Here is a 25,338-nt window from a genome sequence, read left to right as displayed (position 1 = left end):
TAGTATTACATTGAGGTCGACGACATAGTATAGTATGACGTTCTGACACATTTAGGGCAAAAAAAAAATTTCAAAAATTGTTTACAGATTTTGGACGACAGTATAGTAGGTCGTTTTTGTCAAATTTTGGACCAAACTAGTTTTTTCAAAAAAATTGTCAGATTTTGGATGAAATAGTGTAGTATGACATTGAGGTCGACGACATAGTATAGTACGACGTTCTGTCACATTTTGGGCAAAAAAAAAAAAAAATCAAAAAAATTTATGATTTTGGACGACATAGTATAGTATGTCGTTTTTGTCAAGTTTTGGACCAAATTTGTTTTTTAAAAAAAATGGTTAGATTTTGGACGAAATAGTGTAGTATTACATTGAGGTCGACGACATAGTATAGTATGACGTTCTGACACATTTAGGGCAAAACATTTTTTTTTTTAAATTGTTTCGATTTTGGACGACAGTATAGTATGTCGTTTTGGACACATTTTGGGCTAAAAGAAAATTTCAAAAAAAAAAAAGATTTTGGACGACATATTATAGTATGACGTTTTTGTCAAATTTTGGACCAAATTCTTTTTTTCGAAAAAATTGTCAGATTTTGAGCGAAATAGTGTAGTATGACATTGAGGTCGACAATATAGTTTAGTATGGCGTTTTGGTCACAATTTTGGCAAAAAGAATGTTTTGAATTTTTTTTACCGATTTTGGATGACATAGTATAGTATGACGTTTTTGTCAGATTTTGGACCAAATTAGTTTTTTCAAAAAAATTGTCAGATTTTGGATGAAATAGTGTAGTATGACATTGAGGTCGACGACATAGTATAGTATGACGTTCTGTCACATTTTGGGCAAAAAAAAAAAAAAAATCAAAAAAATGTACGATTTTGGACGACATAGTATAGTATGCCGTTTTTGTCAAATTTTGGACCAAATTTGTTTTTTCAAAAAAATGGTTAGATTTTGGACGAAATAGTGTAGTATTACATTGAGGTCGACGACATAGTATAGTATGACGTTCTGACACATTTAGGGCAAAAAAGAAAAATTAAAAAATTGTTTCGATTTTGGACGACATAGTATAGTATGTCGTTTCTGTCAAATTTTGGACCAAATTAGTTTTTTCAAAAAAATTGTCAGATTTTGGATGAAATAGTGTAGTATGACATTGAGGTCGACGACATAGTATTGTATGACGTTCTGTCACATTTTGGGCAAAAAAAAAAAAAAAATCAAAAAAATGTACGATTTTGGACGACATAGTATAGTGTGTCGTTTTTGTCAAGTTTTGGACCAAATTTGTTTTTTAAAAAAAATGGTTAGATTTTGGACGAAATAGTGTAGTATTACATTGAGGTCGACGACATAGTATAGTATCACGTTCTGACACATTTAGGGCAAAAAAAAAAAAAAAATTCAAAAAAATGTACGATTTTGGACGACATAGTATAGTATGTTGTTTTTGTCAATTTTGGAGCCAATGTTTTTTTTCTGGAAATAGTATTATATGAGGTTTTTGTCAAATGTTGGACGACATAGTATGGTATGACGTATTTGTTACATTTTTTACCAAAAAATGTCTTTCCCAAAAAATTTCAAATATTGTACGACAAACTAAACTATGAATTTTTTGGTAAAATTTATGACAACATACTAAAGTATGACTTTTTTGTCAAATTTTGGATGCCATCGTAACCTATGACTTGTTTGTCGAATTTTAGACAATTTTTTTATTATGACTTTTTTTTGTTAAATTTTGTACTACATACGAAAGTATGACTTATTGTCAAATTTTAACAACATATTAAAGTATGACTTTTTTGTCAAATATTCAACAACATACAAAAGTATTACTTTTTTGTCAAATTTTGGATGACGTACTATACTGTGACTTTTTGGTGTCATTTTGCAAACATATACTATGATGTTTTTGGTTGATTTTATAGTGAACACACTATTAAGTTACAATGTTTTTGAATTACTGAAAAAATAAGAAGAATTTGTCTTCATAAATCAAATCTTTTCTGTATAGAGTTTTTATTTCAGTCAGTCTACCTTACTTTTTTTTTCTTTCTCAATCTAACCTCCCCCCCAGTTCTTTTCCTCTTTCTTTGCTGTCTGACCCGTTCATAAATAAAGTTGCAGGCAGAAACGAAGGACTTGGATTTTGTGTCTTAATGTATAGCGCTGAGAAAAGCGGCAATGCTGTGGGCTAAGTCACTATCTGTGACCACCAGAGCTCTCTGGCAACACTTGAGATAGATGACAGGCAGAAACCTTCAGAACCAGTGTAAATTGTGCGTGTGTGCGTGTGTGTGCGTGTGTACGTGCGCGTGTGTGAGGTGGAGTCACGACTGAGAGTCAGTGAGAGAGGCAGAATGCGCCTATCCAACTGTCTCATCACAGCAGATGGCTCTGAGTCTGTATGTCAGGGATCATGCCATGGCTTATGGGTCTGTAAAGCCCTCCTGGGTTCTCTCTCTCTCTCTGTGTGTGTGTGTGTGTGTGTGTGTGTGTGTGTGTGTGTGTGTGTGTGTGTGTGTGTGTGTGTGTGTGTGTGTGTGTGTGTGTGTGGTGTGTGTGTGGTTTAACAAATCACACCAAAGTGATGGTGATGTAATGCACATAAGACTTTAAACAATAAGTATCATAAGGCTTCAGTATATGAACAATAAGTGCTGTGATGAATAAAACGTTTTAATAGACACATAAACACTGGTACTTCAGTAATATAAGATGAGATTTGTCAGTCTCTTCCTCTATAGTCTCCTCTTTCATTCTGGAGAGAAAAGCGATCCTGTAATCTTACAATTACTTCATTGTCTCTGATTTCCCCCCCAAAAAAAACACAGTTACTGTACTTTGAGTCTATTAAGACTTCTTTGACACTGGTTTCCTTATTTTTTCAGTAATGCTGCCACAATTTTCCGAAAATCTCTAACAATACTAGTAATAATTCCCAGCTGTTATGGAAAGTAGCAGCAACTGCTCAGAATCTTGACTCCCCATTACTCTTGGAGCTATTTCTGAAATTGCTGATTTGCTCTCTTTCTTGCTGGGCTTAATTGACTGGGTTTACATATTCAGCCACGTTCCTTCGACTTAACACTCCACCGAGTGCAGAGTTTAAAAACCTGAAATCACTGTGAAGACCTGATGCAAAGCTGCATGGTTATACCTGGGCTTTTGGGATCTGTTCCCAACAATCATCTTAAGGGGCTCCACTCGTCCGTCCATCCATCCATCCATCTTCTACCGCTTTATTCTCCACATTGATGGTCACGGACGGAGCTGTGGCAATCTCAGCTTACATAGGGCGATAGGCGGGGTCACACACTGGACAGCTTACCAGTCCATCACAGGGCCATGTACATAGACAAACAACCATTCACTCTCACACTCACGGTCAGAGTATTCAATTTACCTAATCCCCATATTGCAAAAGGGAGAACATGCAAACTCCATGCAGAAAGGCCATTGTTCTGACCGGATCTTCCTGGGGGAAGAGGTCTTCCTGCTGCAAAGGCAAGCATGCTAACCACCAAAAGTCTGGTTGGCTCCACTAGTCGTGAATACAATGGAAATACTGGAAATCTTACTAGTATCACAATGTATCATGCCTTTTCCCCAAGCTATATTTTGGTAAATAAAATAAAAAGGCATTTCTATGTCCAAATCAGTGCTTGTCACCTGACAAGTGCTACCAAACAGCAGCTTTCTGATATCACTCAACTAAATGTTTGATGACTCATCAGTTAAGTAGTTCACAAGTAGTAGTTTTTTGTGATATTACAGCAGTTCAACACCAAAGGACTATATGCACTGCAGTTTGCAGTTAAACAACAACAACAACCAACACTCTTTGTTAGCTAGAACTATTTTGTTTGACCTGTATGTCTTCCTCATGTGTTCTCACAGGGATTAAAAAAAAACAAGGGAATAAAAAAGGAACATCTTCATGAGAACAACTGACAAAGACTTCTAAGTCTAAATCATTTGTTGCACTTTCACCTGATTTTCCTGTCATTTCTCTATGATTAACTCTGTAATAAAACCATCAATTGCCTGGTGCTGGCTGTGTTGCTTTTGCAGATTCAAAGGAAACACAGACTGAACACAATATTAGACAAATAGATTCACATCAATTCACTTCTTGACCTCTGTTTAATATGCATGAAATGAGGTGAAAATGAGGGTTTTGATGGGCTAAGGATGTACTATTGTGTGTGTGTGTGCACTGAGGGGATTATACTGTATTATGTCCATGTTCATGGAGGATGAGACAGGTCTTTATGCTTATGGCTGCCCCCTTTCACCCCCCCCCATCCCCCCTCTCTGTGTCTCCCTCCCCTTCACCCATGACAAACAAACTGCATATCCTCAACAATCAGGCTCATTCCAGCAACACAGAGCCACACTTCATATTTAAATGTCCATCCACAGAGGATAAACTGTTTTCAATAGCACAAGTCTGATGCAATCCTGCACAGGGAGCCCAAATGTATGAGTGTGAACAGTGAATTATGCAGAACATATGGAACCATCAAGGGTATTCTGGGGTCAACAGCGGTTATATGTTAAGATGTAAAAGCTGCGCCATATTTAGAGAAATGATCTTTGCTTTCTACATAGTACTCTTTAACACAAGTCCACCTGTCCTGAAAACATCTACAAGGCTTTGACGGCGATACCAAACTGTCCATCTGTGCCAAGCAATTTACCACGAAATGAGGTGTAGAAGAGATACACAAGGAATATCAGAGCAATGTAGGTTTTTCTTGTTCCCCTGTAAACTATCACAAGTCAGACCATTTTTTTTATGTAGAGAAAGAAATAGTTCTCATGACTGAGACACGCACAATCCCTCTTAGATAACATTCCAGCAGGATAAATTCCTCCAGAAAGCCTCAAACAGTTGTCTCAATCCCTCACAGCTCCGGAATTATGAAAGAAGATGAGGACGGGGAGGGAGTAAAGCTACAAAACACGAAAAAGCCAGATTCAAACTGAATAACGTGGGGGGAAAGTAAAAGAGGCCATGCACCTTGGCACCTCTTTTCTTAGAGAGAAAACAGAGGATCAACAATGTCCACAAACACTGACCATTCTTTGATAATGAAAACAAACTGCATAGTTTTCAGCCATTTTGGGATCAGTGGGGATTTTAAGAGCTTTCCTTGTTTGTGTCTGTGAGGTTTTGTTACTGCCTCCACTCTAAATCAATGGACATGGCTGCAAGTCTTCATCTCAGAGGGACTGAGCAACAAGTGGTGCATGCTCTCCAGCATGACATGTAAGCCAAAAATGATGAGAGGTTGAAAGCAATCCTGGCCTGAGAAAGTCAGTAAACTGCAGGGTTTGAGCAAAATAGTCTCACCACTCAGGCTGAGGAGGGTTTTGGGAACAATTCAAAAAGATGCTGAAATTCTGGTGATCTTCTAACAGTCTGCATTCCCTTATACCCCTAGTTGTTCCTCGCTTTTTACTGTAATCTGAAATATAATGAGGTTGGGTGCTTCCTTTGTACACATACACCTTTGAAAATCTCCTCAAAGCTCATGAAGCAGTGCTATGTTTTAAGATCACTGCATGTTCTCTCTTAGAAATAGTATACATTTGAGGTTATAAAAGGCTAAAAGAAAATCCTGACCTGCAAGAAAACACAATCGTGCTCTCATCTTGAATACAATTCAAACCAGATTTCCTGAGTGTAAATTGGCACTTGACTGGGACAGAATAATAGAAGCCAAACCTTAAAGCATAGTGTGTTAAATGGACATTCTAAGAGGCTCAGCACACAGGTCTGTCCTCCAAAGTAGCCTGCAGTGCACACTGGTACACATTTATTTGATTATCACACCAGGGCTACACTAATTAATGCAAATTATAATAAATCCAGAGAAGCATTCATTTCCAGAACAAATACCCCAACGTGATTGTGTCGGCACGCATGCAGACACACACACACACATACGCACAAGAGCAACACAAAGCCTCACATAATAAGAAATAAAGAAAGAGAGTAAAAGCTTAGATGGGTTGGTCATGTGCGGAGGAGGAATAGTGATTATAGTGGACAAAGGATGTTGAGGATGGAGCTGCCGGGCAGGAGGGAAAGAAGAAGACGAGGTCTATGGATGCTGCGAAGGAGGACATGAGGACAGTTGGTGTAACAGAAGAGGACACAAGGGATAGGACAAGATGATTTGCTGTGGCAAACCCTGAAGAGAGAAGCTGAAAAAACAGAATGAAATACACATTACCTTTTCATTGTGGCTTCCTTTCATGCTTTAACAAAGCTTACACATTGTGTTTTTTGTGCGCGTAAACTAATGGCTGATCACTACATCTTTTAAAATAAACATTACTCAGATGATATGTCACTTATTGGTTCAAGTACTCGCTTTGTAATAGAGAATATAGAAATCCTATCTGTGCCTCAAGGCTCTTTAACCATGTCTTTTATTTCTCTATTTTCATTAATAAACTTGTTTGTTCTTAATATTATGCTCAGCTGAATTAGAACAGTACGGCCATTCCATCTCTGTCACAAACATTTAACGAATGAGCCACTTTATTATCTGCATTATGACCTCCAGATTCTCAATGGATATATACTTTAAAGGTTTTCCTCAGCACAGCACAAATGAGTTTCTGCCTCATAAGGAGAAGGTTTTGGTCTCTATGTCGACCACTCGCAGATCCACATTTTATTTTGAATATCTCTGGAGGTTTTAATCCCTAACAAGCCATAACAGCTTGAAAGGCTCAGTACAATTCCCCCCTTGATTAGCTTAGAGTGAGGCTTGTTTAAATGCCATTTTCCAGCAGCACATGAGTGATGATTGAACACTATTTGATTTCGCGGTGCTGTGTTTTTTCAAGCGTCCTAATGAATGTGTTTATTAGTTACCTGCAAAGCTCTGGTGAAGTCATAATAACCTGTTCTGTGCCTGCAGTTCATCCGTCACTTCACTCAGATTAAGAAGAAGCAGCTTAATTCTTAGCAGGTTAGTTTCAATGCTGCCTGTCGTCACTGTCCTAAAATAGATTGCACACCACAAAGTGAAACTCAACTACATGAAACAAAAAGCTTCAATACCCCGACCAAAGAAAGCAATTAAAAAAAGACCTGCCAGAAAGCTGTTTTGTAGCCGAGGCAAAAGCATTTGTGCTTTGTTTCTCCCACAGCTGAACTTTTCTATTTAAACCTGTCAACAGTCTTGTTGTGCTCAATGGTTTGTGGTCAGATGCCATTCTTTAAATAGAAACCATCAATCAGAGACTAAGTAGTGGCTGAGAGATGTCATCGTGGTCATGAGTGGGTGATGGCGGTGAAGGAGGATGTGGTGAAACCATGAGAAAATCACTTCCAAGAGTTGCATTTATCCTTGTGTAAGAGCTAAGTGGGATGGAACGAGTCCATTGCACTTGAGGCTAAATCAAGTTAATTTATATTTGAAAGGGATGATGAATAAATGTCAGATGTTTTTTTGCACTGGACCCAAGAATAGATTCCAAACCGACTGAGAAATCTCTTTATATCCGATATCTGCCTGAGATCACAATGCCTGAGATCACAATTACAGCGTACTTTTAAGTGCTGTAAATGATGCTCACATTGAGAAGGAAGTAAAAGCAACACAGGGATCAAATGTAAAAAGGGAAGAGTCTGAGCAGGAAATACTCCCTGGAAACATTATTGTTCATGGAGCGTATCACGAGGCAATGTCCATGCATCATCATGTGACGGCTGCTTTTTGCAATGTGACCTATAATGTCACAGCTCACTGTGTACCGATGCATCATCTTTAATGTTTCCACGTTGAATGTCGGTGCACTGCTCCTGCTTGTTTAGTGGGGCACAACATCATCTTATGATATCTTGTATTCAAATACACAACAAAGACAAATTCATAACGTCCTCAGACATAACCATGAGCCTGACACTCAGACTAAAAAATAGTTGACAAACTTCAAAAACACCTAAAAGGGTAACACTCAAATGCATCAAATGCACTCACAGCATTGTCAACCATTTTCACTTTTTTCAGTGTAATACATTAAATATTTTTGCTTTAGGAAGATGCACACATTACATCAAATAATGTAATCATTTGTACTCTACCAGAAATGCAGCTGTGTAAAACAACATAAGAATTATTTGCACACATTTTACCAGCAGCAGCTGCACTCACTGAGTCTCCCTGCACCTCCAGCACAGAGGCTCCACTGTTTGCATCACTTCACTGATGCCCAGAGCAGCAAAAAGGAGGATGCATGGTCGGATAGGTATGACCAAGGCAAACCCCTGGATCAGGTTCCTGACTCCCTGGCTCTGATACCAGACCTGGACCAGACCAGACCACAGCAACCCCTCCCACATCCTGCCCAGACAATGGCCAAAGCCAGGAAGCCCCTCCCCTGGTTTAATTGGTAGACAATGATTGTATTCTCCTCCCCTTCCCCAGGTTTGTGTCAGGGGGATAGCAGAGTCACACACATGCACAGCCTAATTGCCACCTTGTAGACAAGCGTGGGTCCAGCCTACAATGGTTGTGTTAACCTTTGTGCATGTTAGCACAAAAGGCCCGAGTTACAGAGCCACAATGCTCTCTCTCTCTTTCTCTCTATGGAAGAACTGTTGTTTCATTCATTCAGCTTGGACACAGACTCAAGTGGACTGTGATAGATCTACCTGGGAAAGGTCCTTATCTAACGACTGGGCTCAGTGGTAAGGGGTGGTGCAGTGCGTGTGGTCCCATTGTTAAAGGACAACAGTTGAGTTAGAGACTTGGTAACAATGAGGCATGTGTGCAGCATCCAAAGAAAGGAGAAGCATAGTTCCTGTTTTGTCTGTTGAGCCCAAACAATTAGTCTCATTATGGCTTCTGAGAAAGACTATACAATAACAAACAACAGCCTATTAGCAAGAGTTTATGTTTCGGCTTCAGTTGCAGTCTAATTTGTCAGGATAAATTGTTAAAAGGCAAATTCGTAATCACAGATAGTGGATTAACCAAGGCACTTAGCGTTTGAAAATTCCCCTCAATTAAATGCAGTATACCTGAGTGCTCATTTAAGATAGCCAACCTTGGATACTTAATGTGTAATTTCAGCAGATATGCTCAACTGCAAAAGACCCAAAAAAAACAAAAAACAAAACTTTAAACCTACCATCCCAGCCTCATAAAACATGATGCTCATTTCGAAACGACTTAAATTCGTGTCCTGGAGCAAAAATGAATTTTCTGCATTCCTGACAAATGTGGCAGTGACATTCCTAGAGGGAAGCTTAGGAATTCCCCCATCCAGTATTTCAGACAATAATGATATGGTAGGATGGCTGAACGGCATAATCATGTCAAGCAGTGACAAAGACGGGGTCAGAAAGCACAACAAACTCGCACAATCGAAAACATATAATTCACCCGTATGTGGTGCGACGAAGAAGTGCACACGCGTTCTGGTCCACACCCACAGGCATGGAGAATAACACACAAAGTGTATACTGTAGGTCAGCAAATTAAATATCAGGACCAATCCCTTTGCCTTCAAGTGTAAACGGATATTTTGACATGTCGACCACTGCCTGTGTGTCTGGGGAGGACTGAGGGAATCTTGTTTTGGAACAAAACAAATCTGAACATACACTTGAGTAGATTGTATGTAGCTGACACGTGGATACAAATAGACAATATTTATCTATATTTCTTCCAAACCCAAGCCCCAAGATAGAGTCAGTGGGTAAGCTGTCACATTTGAAAAATGCAAAAGACAAAATGCATCCTTAAATCTTGAAGAGTCGTGAAAAGCTCAACGGGTGGATGCTTCTCAGGTCAACCTATCAGGATTATCGTTTTTCAAAGAGGGATGGTGACAAACGATGAGACCAAAACCATAATCCTTTTAAAAGCAAAGGACTTTTTAATGAATAAACACTTTTGTTTGCTGGCAACAGCAGTGAGAGCTGAAGGAGCTGGTGGTGTGCGAAATGGGACTCCTTTGTAGATCATTTTGGTTTCAGTGTAAAACATTTTGGCTCGGAATTGAGTTGAGGGACAAGCCAAAGATTAGCACTGCCTCGGCAAATCAAACAAACAAGTCCTTAAAGGAGCACGGACAGGAGGTGGAGATAAACACAGAGAGGGATAGTGATGAAAAACATCACTATCTCTAGAGCTGACCTTGTAAAACATTCATGGGAAATGTCATTACATGAAGTGTGCATTTGTTTGTGTGGGAGTGGGGAGAATGTGCGAAAAGAAAACAGTGCTGTGCTTCCCTGTCTTTGTTTTGGGAATACGCGCGTGCCTGTCAAAGAGGTTATTTGACTGCTTCACTTGATGCTAAAAAGAGGATCTCACGAATGAGGAATAGCGAGAATAGACATTACGCTGGGACCGAGGAAAGAAAGAGGAACATGAAACTTCTTCAGAACAGCCAACAAATGGAAAATAAATATGCCAGTCATAATTATAATTATGGCATGAATTATGTAAAATGACTGACAGTAGATCACCCAAATGTGTGAAAGACATGGCTTGAATAACAAGATGTAATTAGGTGATGGGCAGAACTCACATAAATACAATTAACACCTACTGTCGACTGAAATTCTGCCGGAGGCTCCACTAAGCAAACTAATACCCAGTTCCAATTGAGTGTTTGAGTGTTTGTTCTGATGATCTGTCATACACACTTCCAGTTCAAACACAACCCACATCACTGGTGAAACAGCAGATAAAGGATTTCAGTACGCAGTTTGTTTGAATAGATGCCTCAAAATCAATAAAAAAGTCAGAAAGTCAATGATGACAAAGGAAAAACACAGATAATTTACACCCATGGCAGAAATCCATGCTGAGATTGTTGACATTATCAGCCTGAGGTTGGACAGAATGAAAGCCTTTGACAGACTGAGCAAATGGATGAAGAAGGAGCGAGGCCGGAGAGAGAGGATGAAAGAAGAACGTGGATGGGGTGTGTCGAGAAAATGTAGTGTGTAAGATTAGCAATCCTCTGTCACATTAGAGTGGCTTAAACCCAAATGAATCTTAAAGACCTGAGGAGGGAGACGGTGCTGCCCAGAGCCTGGAGAAGAGCTGCTGGGCCTGATCCTCCCCGGCTGCCTGGCTGAAAGTACAAAGCTGCATGAGAAACAGATGTTGTGACGCCTGACTGGAATACACTCACTCTGTGTGTTTGTGCGTGTGAGAGATAAAGAGAGACAATAAAATGTAAAAGAGAGACGAGGGGGAAAAAAAAGTAGCAGATAATGTTTGATTTTCCCCAACTTTTTGAAAAACAACAACTGATACGAGTCGTGTCCGATAACAGCTTCTGCTCAAGAAATATGGTAAATTATAGAACATCTGATTAACCCAGCTGGCCTATTACAATAAGAATGTTGGCACTGGACTGTTTTGAAAAAGTCTCACTCTCTCTGATAACAGTGTATCACTATGATTAAGGTTTGGAAAAGGTTGTGGTTATGGAAAATGAGCGATGGATTAGGAAGGGATAGAATCAGGCAAAACAAGTGGTTAGGGACATGGAAAACTGTGGTTATAATTAATAGACACATAGTTACATCTTGATTGCAGGTCACTGTGCACACCATTACTTTTCTGCCTCCCAACATTGAAGGCACAATGCTTCTTGCATTGGCATTTAACTCTGGCACTCTATGTCAATCAAAATCATCAATATAGACGTCTATTCTGAGATGCTACAATATTGAGCGATCACATTTAATGCAGTTTTGTAAGATATAAGATATATAGAAGCGGAAGGGGATTGTAGAAGCAACACGTCAACACATCAGTGGCTCTCCTTCCTTCATTAAGTTGAGGGATGAAACCTATTGCATTAAAACGACCGAATAGTTTCACAAAAGTCAAACAACAGTCTGCAATGGACGCTCACACAATACACACTGACATGTGGCAGTAAGTGGGGACACAGCGGGACTCAACATGGACACAAATACACACAGTCGAAATTGATCGCCTCCTCCATCTGCCTGACCACACCTGTGCCCCACAGACTCTCATTAATTTCAAACGCCAGGTCAGACAAATTGCCTGGCATCCTGAGCCGCTGCTGCTCTGTCCCCTGCCCGCTGATTGGTCTAGTCGGGGGTGTTTGTGTGACATGAGTGGACTCAATGGGACGGCTGTGAGGCCCCGAGACTCTCTCTCTCTCTCTCTCTCTCTCTGCCAAAGCACCATTCCTCCAGAAAGGCAGGATAAAACCCACTATGTGGACAAGTCGCTGACACAGTTTGTATCAGCGAGTGAAAACATGAATGTGACAACTCAGCTGAAGCTGTTTATAAAACCTAAGATTGAGGTCAGGAGGGAAAACTTAATTGTGGACTTTAAGGCAATGGCGTTAGAGTGAAAAGATGTGATGTTTCATCACATCTTTAGTCTCTTCATGTGCTTCACGGCTTTTTTTTTTTTTTGACTTGTCACAGTGAAAACCATTAGGCAAGTGTTAAATGGTGCATAGTTGGGACTGAGTGAGCTCGTTTTTGAACATGTGTGCGGGCAGAGTGCGAGCTCACAGTCACCACCTTCTGTGTCATATACCCACAGCTCTGATTGAGAGGCTACAGCTGCAGCTTCACAGGCTGCTCATGGATTTTTCAGTACCAAGTCTGGGCGATGGAGGATGCATGAACTCTGCAACCCCCATGGCGTTTTTTAACTTTTTTTGTGTGTGTGTGTGCATGTGCATGTGTGTGAGCTGCAGCTGTGCTAACAGCTGTCTATAGTAACATGCCTCAACTGTGCCCATACAAAACGCTCAAAGATGAGCTCAGATGGCACCTTCCAAAAGTGTAGAACTCATGGGAACTATGGGGGTATCCTTACAGCCCTCATGGGAGCGCTTTAGTGAATCGACGTCCACAAGAGACGAGTGCAGAAAAGGAAAGTCAGGAAGGGATTCTGTGTGTATTGCAACATATGTATACACGATCATGCCATACTCACATGCGGGTTCTCAAACAACGGGACATTTGACTTTTCTTTTCTACATATTGTGAAGTCATTATTCCTCTCCTCTCTTTGATTTCATTGTTTTGTTTATCTCGGATCATCCCATCATTGTGTGACAAGGGACAACTCAATCTGTGGTCCAGCTCTTATTGTCATTTGGTCCACAGATGCTTGCTATCTGAGCTGTGGTTTTATAGGATTGTAATTCTGGCATATACAGTTAGAGAAGACTGAATGACAATGACACAAGAAGAGATATTTGTCGACAAAAGGTGATTTCACCAGCATCAGGCTCACCATAAAAACACACAAACATGGGCGAATTTGAATTAATAATACAATCAATAGATCTTTCATGATTAGATGTTCAATAATAAGAACAGGGAGCAACAATCTCCACAGGACATTTTCGTCCCAACAGACAGAGAGGATCTATGGAGGAATGCCACTCATAACCCATCTGGGACACAGTGGATATCATTGAAGCCTCCGAAGTGACTTGTGGATATGAACTAGCCTGTGGATTATAAAAAAAGGAAGCAGCCTCCTGGGTGTTACAGCTAACGGGCTCAACATCCAACTCCACTGGCCCACGAGAGGCCAAGCTTGTCAAAACTGATTGGGTTCATGCAGATGAGGATATATACTGATTCCCCACGGTGGTACGGAACGGGCATGTATGCCCTAGATACAGTATATGTTCTAGCACATGTGTTTACATATAATGAGCCCTGTTCGTTGATATGACAGCTCTCGGCAGGACTCGGCGTGTACACAACAAAGAGGGATGATCAAAGTCATTTCTTGCAGTAAGCCATTTTTGAACCATGAGACTAACAACCAAATCAAAGTGAGAGGAAACAGACTTGTCAAACGATTGTGCATGATGGAGAAATTAATCCTCCCCTCGCATATCTGAGGCTTATACCTCTTTCCTCAATCCCTCAATCCTCTATCTGACAAATCCAATTAGCATGACATGAACATTATGGTTCTGTATACACACAAAAGGGCTGGGCATGAGAGACACGAGCCAAACAGAAATGAAGCCCTGACATAAAAGGGCCACATTCAGCCAGAACATGGCTCCAGCTGGAAGACCTGGTTTCTTGACAGGTTGGCAGTGCTGACTACTCCCTCACCCTCTGGTCTATCACTGCTGCACATTTCCAATACTAAGCCTCTATTTTCTCATTTGACACCACATTGCTCTCCTTTGTCTACAGTCTTCTCATTTCAGTTTGATATCTAGTTAAAATTGTATCTATTTACTATACATTTTTTGTGAGTGACAACACTGAGATTTGTCTAGTTTTTACTTAAAGGTGCATTATGTAATAAATCTAAAACAACTGGCCATAAAATCCTCCTAATATGTCACAGAGACTCAGGAATAATGTTCATATAACATACTGAACAACAGTACAGCCAAAATATTTTCATTAAAAAATATATTTTGCAGACTGCAAATCATGTTTTTGTTTTGAAATCATATTTTGGCATGTGGCGCCACCTACCGCCGTCTACCAATCATTGCAGTCAGTAAAGTCTCAGCTGCCTAGCAACCACGGGTTGCCGGTTACGTCACAAAAACGAAACCTAAAAGACCTTGGTATTTTGAATTTGAATGTAGTAACTGTTTTTGGCCACATTCTTACATGTTGTAAGAATGATGTACATAGTATTGTCGGGGGGCTACATAATCACCAAATTGTTTTAACCCTTAGAATACAGAGCATTTTGGATGCTTTTTTCCATTACTATGTTAAATCATACAGTAGTCGTATATCCGATATATATATATATACTTTTTTTTCTCAGCACAACCTAGGCAATCTGATGAAAAAAAAAGTCAAAATCGGATTGAATTTGTGAAATTTGTAAATACAACAGTTCAAACTTCACTTGGCTCATTTTTATAATCACTACTAAAATGCTAATATCGAATGAATCATAACTTGACTCAATAACAGGAAAAAAAACAGTGCAGTCTCCTTGCCCACGCCAGTATTAGGAGTATTCAACTCAAAGGACACGTGAAACATCCAAATCTCTTTGAAGCGTCACTTCTTCACAATGTGAAGAAAAACAATGCACCACAGCAACTATCTGAACTACTATACCCACAATGCACTGCCACTCCTAAAATAAAAGTGGGACACGTCAGTGCCATGATAGATGGAGACAACAACACCTACCGTGTACTTCAACAAAAGTAGAACACAGGTTATTTTTCTACAGTATTTCTCTCAGGTATTTTTAGATTTCTACTCCCGAGGACTTTTTGTGCGATAAATTACTGTAAACACAGACACAAATGTTAGTGACAGAGCGGAGAGTTTGAATAAAATATGACAGGCTAAATAAAGAGTCGCAGGAATCTGTAGTGTATAATTCAGAAGCTGTAATTACTGTCAAAAGAATGTCCACAGTTGGGAAAGACTGCTTTACTCATATCTACTTTAAGAAATTAGCACCACTCCTTTATATTTACAAGCTTACCACGTTTATACCAAGTCTTACCATGAGGAGCGCATGTCATGAATAATAATGCATTAAAATGCACTAGTGCATTAACTACAAGTAGTAGTGATGAAATAATACATCTGTGGCCACATCTTCATTCTTTCCACTTAAAAATTTAAAATTGTAGGTATTCTATAATTACAGTCTATTAGTGAATAAACGTATATTTTGTATAAAAGGGTCCTGAAAACCAACCCAGGACACAACTTAGCTCAAAATGTGCACTAATACATGATGAGCTGTCCATATTGTCTAGTTGCCCATGTTGCCTAAAAGTATTTAAATGTTTAGTTCAGTGTAAAAACAGAAATGTCCCCACAAATAATTCAAAGTACTATTGTTTGGACCCTTTTCTTTGAGCCCGTCTCAAAACAGGCTGCAAAATCGAACCATGGATTGACCTTGAAGTAAAACGTCATGTTAAGACAAAGAAAAATGACTCAAACGTACAAATCTAAATGGCCACTGCTGCTGTTTCAAACTAAGGGATAAACATCACTCTTCATTCGGGTAAAAGAGGAGAATATGAGCACAACACACTCGGTGGAAAAACTGCTAATAAACTTCATAGCCTCTCCATAAATCAAGCCCTGACAGTGAAAAGATATTCAGCAGGAATATTTCCTCATTCATTTTTCAAGTTGATGTTGAACTCACTGGACTGGACTCCTTATCCTCCCATTAATGTGACTTTGGCTGGTATGGTAATGGACTTGGCTCACTTGGAATAAAGAATGATAATAAACTAACCCTGCAAAGGTCATCAAAACATGACACTGTGCGCCTTCACAACCATCACTCACTTGTTTCTACAATAAAAGACGCACAGACACCGTCTCTACTGCTTTTCCGCTCTCTCCATCTCTTCTCCAGCATCTAATACTTTCCATAGAGGCTCTCATGAAGAAAACAATTATGTATTTCACAGCAATCAAACCAGGTTTCTGAGCAATTACTTCTGATCACAGCCTAGTTGGCCTGGACACTGTTTATCCCCACTGGCAAGGGAATGCATGAGGCAAAACTCACCATCAGCTGAGAGATTTCGTGTGCAATGCGCCTTTGTCAGCATATATGCCTCCCCAAAGATGTCTTCACGATGGCTCAGTGCTCATTTTAATTAACACATAAGCCTGTTGATGTTAATTAAAAAGTAGACATCAGAAAAAGATCACAGAGACGAGAGAGGCCGAGTGTAACTGAACGCACCAAACGATGAAGCGAGAGTGTTTGGTGCTTATTCACGTGAGATTTGGTGCGCAGCGCTCTCGAAACATTCACATTGCAAGTGAGCACATCAAACCCAGTTGTATCCAACACATGATACATGTGTTGTTTGATGTTAATAGTTATTGGGGTTAATACATATTTTCTGAAATCTGAGAGATCGGATCGGCTACTAACATGATTATTATCAATAACAGCCCAAAGATCTGGCATGGGCGAATACATACGTGTAGTGTAATTGTGCTATCGTGCAGTCGGCGACTGTGCTACTTACTTCATGGGCTTGAAAAGTGCTTGTCCATAGTTCTGGAAAGTCATGATGAGTTTCAGCTGGGTGCCTCCTGATTTCATGGCTGGGGAGGAAACAAAAGAGACGTCAGATCACAATGTAAACCTGTTCAAGCACAAACACGCACTACATGCACAGAATGCAAATGGGGGCTAATCAACCCTTAGAACACAGAGCATTTTTCCGCTGCTTTTTTCCATTACTATGTGAAATTGTACAGTATATACAGAGGTTATAAAAATGTGCAATATAGAGTGTCTGATATCCTTTTTTTCAGCACAACCGAGGCAATCGGATGACTTCTTTAAATCACTACTAAAATGCGATTTAAAATGAATCATAACTTTGACTCAACCACACATATGAAAAAAGAATATGAAAAAAACTAAATTTTTTAAAGCCTGAATATGTGACCTATAAACACACACGCTCCCAGGATGTCCATATAAGGAGTTGTGTATTGTTCCCACAGCAATTTACCAAGGGTGCACCTGCGGTACAGATCTGTGCCTCGTGAGCACTAAGGGTTAAATGAAAGTGTGTTCGAAAACACAAGCCATCGAAGCTACTTCAGTGTCCCTTAAGTTTAAGTTCCCTGTTTCCATTTCCTGTTTCGGTAAGTAATTCAAAATTATTTGGGCTTCCAATGTCAAACTTTTATAAGAGCACCACAATAATCGATCTCTGGCAGCCTTTTGTCGGGGTACCAAGCGCAGTGGTCCGGTTCATACAGGGTGGAGCTAGAAACACTACAGTCTACTCATTTTTGGACAGAGATTTGTTATTTGTGTCGCGACAGTAGAGGAAATACTGTCTGCAGCCTTCTCTCAAACAAAGCCGGTTTCTTCTTGTGATAAACAGACAAATGCCAAGAAGAAATGACACAGAGTGCAGGATGTCTTCTTTTGTACAATTAATTGGCAAACTGCACTGTGTCACGCTGGTACGATGTGATGGCCCACACACACCCCACAGTGGAAGCATAAGCCACATCAGTGTGCGCTCATAGTCAGCTGAAGTGCACTGCTCCACTTGGTGGGATTGAGGCTTTTGTATTAATCCTGTACGGTTCTAAATGCTATATTGCTATCCTGTTTTCAAGGCGGATTCTTCAACACAACCCTGCAGTGACCCCTTGCTCGCTGTGGATGGACTTCCTTGAAGAAACCCGCTTTCATCAGTATAGAAATGATTCATCACTGGAAATGGTGATCTCTCAAAACAACTTGGTATTGATTTGCTGTGATCCCTCCACTGTGGGGGTCAAGCACTCAGGCCTGTAACTCCTCTCTTGGTACAACTCCCCACACAAGCATTTGCTCACTTTACAAGAACAAGGTGAAGACTCATCCGATCATGTACATGTATTTATCCGTTTTCTTTACACATCTCTGTGGACCCCTGTCTTTTGCAGCCCTCCTACATTTTTCATTTATTGGTAAGTGTGGATGTACTGAATAAAAACATCTAATGACATCCTCCGCTGATATTCTAATTCACCCGAGGACCCCATTTTCTGACGTCTTTCCCATAGATCTGAGTGCAGTTGTCACTACAGTCACTGCGCCAGCTAAAACACTAGTCAGCTGAGTCTTTATGACAGAAGCGCCTTCAATCTGTGCCTCAACAATGAACCATAATTCCAAGTCACTTAGATATTTTCGACTTCATATCTTGACATAAATCAGAATGAACTGGATGGGCTTTGCATTATCATACACGCCGCAGAGCACGGTGGGACGTTAGTGGCTTTTATTGTAACCGTGTAGCACACCTGTGTGTAAGCATCTGTATCGGTTAAATTTCTCCACTCATGTATTCAGTTCATTTTACTGGAATCCATTACCCATCTGTATAAACATACACAGTAAATACAAACAAATACGGTGGCACATATGCACAGCTGCTCCCTTATTTGCCAATTTCAGAGAAAGCAATTTTGCATGAATGCATAATAGAGCTATCACATCTGCCGACCAATTAAAACAGGCACTGTACAGTCACAGTGCGACTGAGGCAGTTAGGAGTTGGGTGAAGAGCGAGGAACAAAACGGAGAGAAACGGTGAGACAAAATAAATCCACAGTGACTGAAAGTCCAAATGAGAATGAAACGAGAACTCAGCGCTGACTGCATGCAAGTTTAAGTTTTAAAAACATTGGTTGCTCCCAACTGTGTGTTCCCATCCTTGTTATTGATGTTCATCAATTATTAGCTGTTCACAATTTAAAGGTAACTTGTATGGCTCCCTGAGGATATCTGCAGTTTTCTGCTACAGTCTAACTGTAAGCAGCCGTCATCCTTTACTATGTAAATGCTCTGTATTTAAATAGCACTTTTCTAGTCTTGATGACTACTCAAAACTGCTTTACCCTGCAGTTTTTCTGCCACACGCTGCAGGCACAACCAAGGACACATTGGTATGTAGACTAAAATTTAAACAAATTCACAACGTTGTGTTTAGTAGTATGTCGTTAGTTCCACCTTAGAGCTAACAGCAGTTAGCATTTGGAAAAGTGATAATTTGCAGTGCTCCAGCAGGCACATTGCTGTCATATATAACATGTATCCACTGGACAGAATCCTCTGAGGCTGGGAGTGTGTGTAGAACTCTGTGCTGCACTGTGGAGCCAAGAATAGAACTTTTTGCGGGCTTCGCAGACTTCCAGTTTTCGGACTGATAGCACTAGTGTGTTCTGACGGTGCCCATGCCTGGTGTAGCGTGACAAATCAGCAAAATTAAAATAACTCCAAAAACATTGAAAATCAAGGATGCACACCATCTCGTCAACCCAGCGAGATATGCCCATCACAGACACACAGACACAACTTGCTTTATAGATAGATAGATAGATAGATAGATAGATAGATAGATAGATAGATAGATAGATAGATAGATAGATAGATAGATAGATAGATAGATAGATAGATAGATAGATAGATAGATAGATAGATAGATAGATAGATAGATAGATAGATAGATAGATAGATAGATAGATAGATGGATTGATGGATAGATAGATAATTTGTTTGTGTGTACTGTTATGGCTTGGACCAGCAGAGGGTGCACATCAATCAACACACTATTGTAATTAGTATAGGAGAAGAAGTCAAAACTCCTGGAACAAATGGAAACTAGCCTTTGAGTTGCACCTCTATGTCACAGGGCTGCACCTCAGGCAGATGACAGTCATTATGTAGAGTAGAACACTGCTTTTCATACAAAAAAAATGTTGACTGTTAATCAGGTTAATATCTGTGTATCCCACGGACATCTGTGTCATCAGAGAGAGTGTTTCTCTGCAACAGGGCAACATAAGCAGCTTTTTCATGCAGCGGTCTCATTCTTTCATTGAGGTCAGGTAACCTAGTAATGTACAATGTTTAAAATTTAAACTAAGAAAAAGACGTGTTTCTGTAATTCATTGTCCACGATTAACCAACTGTTATTTATTAACTTATTCACCTAACACTTTATGGGAATGCAGGGTATTTGCAAACATACTGTGCGTTCTGTCTCTGTCCAATGTTTAAGACCAGATGTTTCTTTGTGAGTCTCCGTGGCCCTGCCTTGTGCACAATGTCAGTGATTGTTTGTGTATGGTAAATTGACCTTGTGTATCCAGGAAGAGGAGCCAAGGCAAATGTCCCTGACAAAGGCTCTTGTCAATTGTGTCCCTCAGGGGCTGAAGGAGTCTCAATTCTTTCATCTGTCTCAGATAAAGTAACCATGAGTTCCGTCTAAATGCTTAGTGTTTCTGTCATAAAAGACTTAGGGTTTAATTCGCATTATCTTGAGCTATGACAGAACACAGCGCTTCTATCTAACCCGAAAATCAACACTCGCCTCCTGTAGTGGACCTGCTTATTGACTGTCTTGGCAGCTGAGGAGCTGGCTGCACTCTAACCTCTGCACAGATCTGTGTTTAGTGTTTATTGACTCTCTTACTCTTTCTCTCAGTGTGATCCTCGCAGTGTTTTCTAGTGTTTTTGTTTGTATATGTCATCCTTTTACTCCCATTCTCTCTGTGATGCTCTTGTCTGTCCAACTTCGTCTGACTCAGCTGGCAAAAAGTCTGCCCATTTCCCGTGACTCATTCTCAGACCCTTTTGAATTTTACAAACACTGGCACACAAAGTACAATGTACATAACCTCGGGTCAGTGTATTTTCTTTGCCACACGGGATAGATACCTCGTCAAATCAAAGACACAGACTATCATGCCTACACATAAGCCAGATTTGTTGAAGCCAGGTCAAGTGGATAGTGCCCGCGGAGGAATTGTTAAACTTGGTATAGCTATACATCAATCCTGAAACCCTGAGAGATCAGAAATGACTGCCCTACATTTAATGCTGTGACCATGACCCCATAAGCCACAATCCTAAGGACTGACTCAATTCACTGTAGGGTGCTGCAGGGCCTTTCAAATGTTTCTAATCAGAAAGTACAAAAGGTAATCCCCTGCGGAAAAGCCTGACAAAGCTCAGCTGATTGTTTTTTTTCTGCTCTGACATGAAACCAAACATGAACAACTTCAAACAGACATTATTTTGATTTTCATAAAAGGCCATCTGTCCCGATAGCGCTGAGCGAACGTACGTGTTTGCGCTCACCCGACTATCTGTATCTCGCTCCGTTTCTCCGAGCGTCCGCACATTAATCGATGTCCCCCGTCTTTTGTCTCTACACCTTTTCACAAAGCTCCAGGTCTTGCCCACCACTATCTGATTTCCCTCCTGTGCTGTGGTGATAAATCCATCCTGCTCTCACCCGTGCCACCTCACGGGACGGTCCTTATGATTTATGAGTCCAGCTGAGTGAGGACTGAACAAAAGGCCAGAGCCTGCCCCGACAGTGAGAGAGAGACACAGAGGAGCAGAGGCAGGGAGGCAAGGAGGAAAGAACAAGAAGAAGAAGAGAGAGAAATTGCTGAACAGGGAAACTTTCTAATGCTGTTTTGGAATTTCAGTGAGACAGATAAGTGGTAAGTGTGCACAACAATTACAAGGCACAAACACTGTAATGCATGCTTCCAGCCACACAAACACACCACACTGTACAGGCAGTGTTTGTATAGGTGTGTCCTGGCCCATATTGATGGTTCATACGTTATGAACAAAAGGGACATAAAAATGCACATAAAGTAAATGACTAAAGTGCAGGCAGAAATGTGGGCTATGAATGAATGATAACCGATACGCACTGGTCGGGAGCCTTACTACATTATTTATCTCCATTATTTCTGCACAGAGACAAGCTTGTTTTCTATATACGCTTTGGTAAAAATAATAAAGAGTAATAAAAAAACACATTTATAGTCGTTTACAGAAAAAAACAAAACAGTGTGAATAATACAAATCAGTGTTATTGCAAACCTGCAGTCAAAGATAATAGTATTTTGACATGTGCGTACGGGAATTCTTTTTACTACGCTGATCGTGTTAGGACTTAATGCCCACATTCACTTTTTTTCTGAAAATAATTTGCTCTAGTTTCATGGCTGGTTCAATAACAATATCTCTCCTACCTGTACACAAACTGGAAGTTTAGGAATGAAAGAGGAAAGGGACATTTGGACTTCCTTTCTCTTTATTCTGCCATTGAATTTATTGAATGCCAAAATATTTCTTATAGGTATGTGCGATCTTTGCTTGTTCAGAGACTGAACTCTATTCAATCAAACCATGTCACCAAATTACATGACTTAAACATCAGTTTGGCCTATACGCACAAAAACACACACACAGTTCTCTCACACACTGACACACCAACATGATGTCTTTCTGCACGGAGTTTGCATGGTCTGTGCATGTGCGTGTTATTCCAGGTACTACAATTTCCTCCCACAGTCCAAAAACATGCAGAGGTTAAATGAACACTCTAAAGGTGTGAATGTGAGCGACACACGGTTGCTCCTCTCTGCTCCCTTCCTGTCGCCCTGTGTCAGCAGATTGGCTCCAGTGACCCGCGACCCTCATGTGGAGGATAAAGTGGTAGACAATGAATGAATTAATTAATCAAGCCCCTGGAGGGAAGGAGGCTGAATTCTGATTTATAAACTCTACTCTGGGCTCCTTGTTATATACACAGAGACACTATACACAGAGGCGATCCTAGACTCAGGGGGGGCCCCAGGCAAAGAAGATAATTGGGGCCCTTCACCGTCACTCTTGAGGGCACACTTGTTATGACAAAAATGGAGACTGACTGTTCAAATGATCTTAACATTTCTAAATAAAGCTAAAAATGAATATTGGCCTATTACTTTATTCTAATGCACATGCTTTATGACACACACACCTTGATAAAGTAGCCCTTCCTTCCTGATTGACTGACTCACCCACACTGGTGATCCTCTGTGCAACCAGGTCCTTCAACAGGGCATCCAGCACAGGATTGTGTCTGCCGTACAGCTCATAGCGGTTGATCCCAATGTGGAAACGTAGCCAGTTAGGATAGGATTCTGCTGTCACGGCTGCTGTCGGAGAGAACTCTTCCCCTGCATTCCCTTCTTCATTGTGCCTGAGGAGGAGGAGGAGGAGGAGGAGGAGGAGGAAGGAGAGAATTCATTTTTATTTTTTTTGAGAAGCTTTGGTGCCAGCAGACTATGGTTAAGATTATTTGCAGTATAATGAACGTTTAGACAATGTGTTACAGTCTCTTTACATAGAACAACTGTACTAGTCTAAGTGATGCAGTAGTGACACAGTTATTATGAATACATGGTTAAAAAAACAGTTACACTGAATAGACAGAATCCAGTCCAACAGGATGAGAACTAAGTGGCTTTAGATAGATAGATAGATAGATAGATAGATAGATAGATAGATAGATAGATAGATAGATAGATAGATAGATAGATAGATAGATAGATAGATAGATAGATAGATAGATAGATGCACACAGCTGTTGGTTACACATGACATTTTAGTTAAGTTTAATGGGTTTCCATAATCTCACCATCCTTGGTTCCCTGTTGCTCTCGGATAAAACCGGATGTCAGTATTGACGTTAAACAAAGTGTCATCGTCCGTGAGGGGAGGAAGGTCAATCTTGTATAATGGATGCTCAAACAGAGCAGAGAGTTTGGAGACACCGTGGGCATGGTCGCTCCGACCCCCACTTGCGCCTCCGATGAGCGGCTTGTGGTCGTCCGCTTTCCCCGCCGACGGTCTGAGCCGCCCCCGGGAGTCCGTTTTCTCGCCGCCAGCTGCTGCTGTGATCTTTTCCAGGGAATTCGATGTGAGGTTGGAGCTCGGCTCGTTGCTGAAATCCTGCAGGATCCTCAGCGTGTGTTTGTTAGGCCATCCGGCTTCAGCCGCCGACCTGGCGCGCTGCTTCCCCCAGCCCTGCGTCTCTCCGCCCGGGTGAAGTGCGCACTGGCAGCCGCCGTCCCCGCTGTCCGCTCCAACTGCACGCTTCTCTAGTTTAGGGAGCAAATCTATCATGATGTGCATGGTGCACGCAACCAAAAACACCATCAGTATCAACACTCGGAATTTACGAAACAATATCATCTTGATGTTTTTTTTTCCTCCCTCCTTTACACTGAGTATGTAGCTTTAAGCGCAGCGCACCTTACGCGCAGTCATTGATGTCCACTGTTACTCGATGACAAAGCAGCGATGTCTGTTTGAAGATTTATTTACTCTGCTCCCCATGATCCGCCAGTGTTAACCACTCCATGGTGTGATCACACTCTTTTATTTTTTCCCGATTTTTTCCCACACAGGTGAGCGGACCCACGCATGGTGAGCCAGAAGACACTTCACTGGCAGCGGCTCAAAAAGTGCTTCTCATTCATCCTGTTGTTGAACAGGGACTGTGTCAGCCAGGAGGAAGCACCACTGTATTAAATGTCAAAAAAAAAAAAAAGTCACAGTGAGAGGAAGAAAATGGTCCTGTTCAAAGCACCGACATTCTTCCTCAGAGCTGCTTCCTTGTCGGAGTAAGATGTCAAACGTGTTTTTGTGGGCGAAAAAGTGACAAAAAACAGACAGATTCAGATAAAAACAGCTAAAAACTGCCTCCCCTGGATAATTGTGATTATGAAAAAGCAATGCAAATATAAATTCCAGATGATCCTTGGTGAGGATGCTTGGATGCTGTCCCGCTGCTGTTGACTGCGAGCCTCGGCGGAGTCAGATCAGAGACAGGCTGGCAGCAGGTGCAGGCGTCCTGTTTTGTCATTTGTCCTCACAGACACTGTCTTCTTTCCAAGTGTTCATCCTCGGTGGGTGCGTTCAATGTGGGGATCGTATAATATAGCTCTACGGCCGAGTCCAG

At 40.8% G+C, this 25,338-nt stretch overlaps 1 protein-coding gene across 1 annotated transcript in view; it reads right to left on the bottom strand.

Moving 5' to 3' along the window:
• fam20ca (FAM20C golgi associated secretory pathway kinase a) overlaps positions 1-24,569 on the bottom strand; it is a gene marked incomplete at both ends in the record, with an annotated part of 47,551 nt that extends 22,982 nt beyond the window's left edge. Inside the window, 3 exons of the mRNA XM_083897070.1 lie at positions 17,035-17,113; positions 23,393-23,574; positions 24,013-24,569. Of these exons, the coding sequence (XP_083753196.1) occupies positions 17,035-17,113; positions 23,393-23,574; positions 24,013-24,569 (818 nt within the window). The remainder of the gene's footprint in view (positions 1-17,034; positions 17,114-23,392; positions 23,575-24,012) is intronic.
• Positions 24,570-25,338: the final 769 nt, after the last annotated feature.

Source organism: Microchirus variegatus, assembly GCF_963457635.1.
Source record: "Microchirus variegatus genome assembly, chromosome: 10".
NCBI classification, from domain to species: domain Eukaryota; kingdom Metazoa; phylum Chordata; class Actinopteri; order Pleuronectiformes; family Soleidae; genus Microchirus; species Microchirus variegatus.
Note: the sequence above shows the minus strand (reverse complement) of the source record. Positions and strands in the feature narration are given on the sequence as shown.